The sequence below is a fragment of the Xenopus laevis genome, chromosome 1S (genome assembly GCF_017654675.1).
Source record: "Xenopus laevis strain J_2021 chromosome 1S, Xenopus_laevis_v10.1, whole genome shotgun sequence".
NCBI lineage: Eukaryota > Metazoa > Chordata > Amphibia > Anura > Pipidae > Xenopus > Xenopus laevis.
Window position 1 is genome coordinate 3,054,078 of NC_054372.1, and position 4,887 is coordinate 3,058,964.

Consider the following 4,887-nt stretch of genomic DNA (forward strand, 5'->3'; position numbering starts at 1 on the left):
ACCCCCTACACCTCCTGGGCCCCCTGCAGCTGCAGGTTCTGCTCCCTCTGTAGTTACTCACCTGAAGACTTTGTATAAAAAGTGTTGTAATTTCTACATGGCAAAACTAAAATGTATACAAATAACTTTACATTAAAGTCTGGAATATGCACTTTAATCACATCTGCATTTTTTATTTACAATTCTACTGACTGAGGAGCAGAGGGGTCCCGATCTTTATGGACTGTACCTACTACAGATAAATCTATTCTGTGCAGACACATTCAGTGACTTGTAAATTGGCAATTATTGGGTTAACAAGCTGCAGTTTCCAAGATTTGCCCAACCCCTTTATATGCGTGTGCCGTAACCAAAGAAGTTTTGTGAGTTTCTCTTCCTGTTCCGACTCCCAGCAATGGCGGCTGCTGCTGATCTGAGAGCCGAGCTGAGCTGCTCCATCTGCCTGAATATCTATACAGACCCCGTGACTCTGCCCTGCGCCCATAACTACTGCCGGGGCTGCATTGGGAGTTTGCTGGACACCCAGGAGGGATCTGGGGCTTATTCCTGCCCTGAATGCAGAGCTGACTTCCAGGAACGTCCTGCCCTGCAGAGCAACAGAACTCTGGGGAACATAGCGGAGCGATTCCTTCCGGATCAGCTGGAACATCAGGGGGTGACGGAGATCTTGTGCACTTACTGCATCCACTCCCCTGTACCTGCTGCTAAATCCTGTCTGCTCTGCGAGGCCTCCCTGTGTGATAACCACGTGCGGGTGCACAGCAAGTCAGCGGAGCACATCTTGTGCCAACCTTCCAGCTCTTTAGCCAACAGAAAATGCTCTGCACACAAGAGGCTGCTGGAGTATTACTGTATGGAGGACAATGCCTGTGTCTGTGTCTCTTGTCTCATGGTGGGACCCCACGTTGGACACAAGGTCATGCAGCTCAGTGAGGCTTCAGAGAGGAACAAAGGGAAACTGACAAACAATCTAGAGAAACTGATCCTAGAGAGAGACGAAGCTGATAGAGAGATGCAGAGGTTGCAGGGGCACAGGAGGGAAATGGAAGGGAAAGCAGCCAATGAGACGGAGAGAGTCACTGCCCTGTTTAGGGACATCAGGGAACAGCTGGAAGCCCTGGAGAAGAGAGTCCTGAGTGAGATCTCCAGGCAAGGAGAGCATCTCTTACTCTGTCTCTCTGATCTGATCCAACAGTTGGAAATGGATAAGGAAGAGCTGTCCCGGCAGATCCATGACATTGAGGAGCTGCGCAACATGGCAGATCCACTCACTGTCCTACAGGCCCTGGAACCAGATGGAGACACATTCTGTGATACTGAGGAGGCAGATACTGAGGGGAGCGAGGGTAACAAGGACCCTACACTATGGGATGAGGATCTGATCTCAGAGACTATACTCACAGGCTTAGCTGGGATTGTGAGCAGCATGAAGGCAGCCGTTAGTAGCCACAAGGATACAGATATAAACACTGAAGCTTCAGAGCTGAGTGACCCAGAGAGGGAACCCCTGCCCCCCGCAAAGCGTAAATGTGACACCCCTGGGAGCTTTACCCTTCAGCCTGTAAGTGACCCGGTGTTTGGGCTGAAGGTCACAGACATGGAAATTGATTTAAACACAGTTTCTAAACTACTGAGATTATTAGATGGCAAGAATGGTTTGTCCTATTTTACCATATCCACTAAGTGCACCCGGACCGATCACTTCTGCACCCCAGAGAGGTTCCAGGATTACCCCCAGGCTCTGAGCAGCCAAAGCTTTTCCTCTGGGCATCACTACTGGGATGTTGAGTGCTCCTGGGGTATACCGTATTATATAGCAGGGGTAGCGTATCCGAGCATACAGAGGTACGGCCATCACTCCTGTATTGGGTATAACAAGAAGTCTGTGGGTTTGTTCAGATGGGGCAATAGATACTCAGTGATACACGATGGAAAGAGGAAGAACTTACCTCACAGCCCCACCTGCAATAGAATCAGAATCTCGCTGGACTATGAGGGTGGCCGCTTGTCCTTTTATGAGCTGAGCGAGCCAATCAGGCACTTGCACTCTCTGACTGCCACATTCACTGAGCCCCTGCACGCTGCATTCTGGGTATCACTCTCTGACCTGACTATTATTCAATAGATCAACAGCCCAGCCATTATTATAGCAGAACAGCAGTACAAACTGCTCATATATATTTGTATGAAACAACTAATGATGATGAATTGATATGACTCAATATATATGACTTTATTCATTATTCCTGTGATTTAGTTCTAGGGGTTGGGTGTGTTCAGGGCAGAGCTTCTTGCACAGGTAAAATAAGAGCAGGTACAGGGTTATCTAGGAGCCTCCCAATAGTTCAAATAACAACCCAACTATATAGTATGACGCTGCTTTACATTATACTTATTCTTCCAAGGATTCCCAGATTTACTCTCCATGTTAGAAATTTTGACCTGTGGTTGATAATATTTTTAATTCTTTTTAGCCAATTCTTATCCTGTCCAACTCCCCAAGCCAATCATGTAGGTCCCATCCAGTCACATGTCTCCTCCTCACAGGCCCTTCTACCATTGTCTCCTCAACTCTCTCATTTGGTTTCTGCTCTTCCACTTGGAATTACAGATTCAGCTCTTATACCAGTCTTGTCCCCCATTAGTTTGTGGGTTCTTGTCCAACTTTCTCCTCCACTCGGTAAACTGTGAAGTGGTTGTAGACCGTTTCTTACCATAACTGCCTTTGAGCGTCAGCTCTTCTCCCACTCTTACCACCATTTGTGAGACCTAGAAAGATCAGATTTCTGCTCCACCAAGGACCATTAGTTTGGGGTACTGCCCCGGGTAAGACTCAAGTTGATCGGACTCATGGAAATCTTAGTGTAATACACTGGAACACCTCTTGGGACAGGCGCATATACAATATTGATCCATAAATACTTGTACCTTTTGCTAATCTCAATAAATCTCTTATTTGATTAAGAATCACGGGTGGCCAGTCTTTTTATACAGTACCTAAGTGGTGAGAGTTGCAGTTCAGCTCCACTACTCTGTGAGGGTCCAGCTGAGGGGTCGCAGTGTAACTGTGTTGTGCCCAGAGAGCAGCAAGAATCCAGTGTTACTGCCAAGTAAGGGTTATATTAATAATAATAATAATATGAGGTTCATTGGTTTCAGTTTTATTATTCTACAGACAATTTACCTTTAAAGTGATACTGCGCCTCTTGTGGCTTTTTGTGTTATTCAATGAGACCAACTGAACTTCTGCTGCTCCGAGATGTGTCTGGACTGTGTTTGCTGCGCTCCAGTAATACAGTTATTTCATGCCATTAGCTCCTTATCCCTTTAATCCTCTTCCACTAACCTTTCAGATCGTATAAAGTAGTAAAAGAAAAGATCAGCCGATGTTCTGCCCCTACAGCAATCGTCAAAAGCTGGTGACAGTCTCCCACTGATATTGTACGATCGGCAATAAATGCAGAGATATTATCGGCATATATTATATTTTAACCTGTCTGATCAACCAAACGGCCGATCTCCGCCGGGCGAAAAACGTCGGGACTCTCCACACACGGCCCTAAAATCGCACAAATTGATTGGATCTTTGGGTCTATGGCCAGCTTTAGTTTGGTTGAAATAAGACACATGTCCATCAAGTTCAACCTTTTAACTCTATTTTAACCTGCCTAACTGCCAGTTGACACAGAGGAAGGCAAAAAAAACCCATCTGAAGCCTTTTTTGGGGTACCCTCCTTCCCCCCCTTACATTTGGCACCTAAACTATACGCTGGGCACATGTGTTGGACAATATAAGACTCTATTTCATTTTATTAAGTTTCCCAGGCCTTGTGTAGTGTAATGTAGTTGCTGCAACATATACGTCCATTGTACTTTAACTGCACGCCATATGCTAATTAGGCATCGCTAGCGCAACTTCCGACTGCTCATCATATTATCGCAAGCGTTTGGTAACCTGTGCACAACTTCGGATCTTCGTGAATTTGCGCAGCCCTAGCGAAACTACGCCTGGCGAAGTGCGGCAAAGCCGTCGCTAGCACATTTTCGCGCTTAGTGAATTTTGCCCCCTGCACTGAAGCCAGAAAAAGATACAAAGTTTCTGAAACTTAAAATAAAAGGCTTTTGGGAAAGAGCCCAGAACACAGAGCAGCTGCACTTAGATACATTTGTAGCAATTTAAGTTAAGCAAAGATAATATACTAACTATTTAAGATAAGCAGGCCTCTTGGGGGAAATTACATTAAGAGATTAAAGGGCAATTTCACCTATATTAGCAAAACTGTAATAACACATAAAACATGGCCCTAAAACTCCCAGTAGTCAGTAGGCTACCTGTCCATAAATGGGCTACAAATAAACAATTACAGCCCATATTTGGCACCCCAGGAACTGTATGCATGCTTATGTAGCTCTCAAACTTTTTTTTATATATATGAATGTAGCTCATTGGTAAAAAAAGGTTGGGAACCCCTGCTCTATACAAATAAAATATCTCAGATATGTTTGACCTTCAAGTTCAGTCTCAGAGTGAGCCTAGAGCAGGGCTTTCTACATAATCCCCTTCCACTTATTACTCCTTGTACTGAATTACTGCTCCACAGGGATTTCTCAGAAGAACAAACATGTCTCATCAGACATCAGTGTTGACCTCATTGACACCTTTGCTAAGTACAATCCAATTTATCTAACTGGAAATGAAGGGTATCCATGGATATACAGATAAGGCAATCACAAGTCTCTAATCACGGGCCTTTATAAAGGATCCAGCCTTCAGCTGATTAGCAGAGGAACGAGGCATCTCTAGGGCACGATATAGAGAAATGAAGCAAGATGAGATGTTCCTCCTTGGCCATGAAGCAGACAAACCAACATTCCAAGGAGAATAAT

General features: G+C 45.0%; 1 protein-coding gene across 1 annotated transcript; it reads left to right on the plus strand.

The window, feature by feature from the left end:
* The first annotated feature begins 332 nt into the window (after window positions 1–332).
* On the plus strand, window positions 333–3,343 carry LOC108706478 (E3 ubiquitin/ISG15 ligase TRIM25). Its single transcript, XM_018242948.2, has one exon. The coding sequence runs from the start codon at window positions 395–397 to the stop codon at window positions 2,123–2,125; it is 1,731 nt and encodes a 576-aa protein (XP_018098437.1). The 5' UTR covers window positions 333–394; the 3' UTR covers window positions 2,126–3,343.
* Window positions 3,344–4,887: the final 1,544 nt, after the last annotated feature.

What these genes read in the sequence shown, in the direction of transcription:
- LOC108706478 (XM_018242948.2), top strand. Translation starts at nt 395, where the DNA reads ATGGCGGCTGCTGCTGATCTGAGAGCCGAGCTGAGCTGCTCCATCTGC.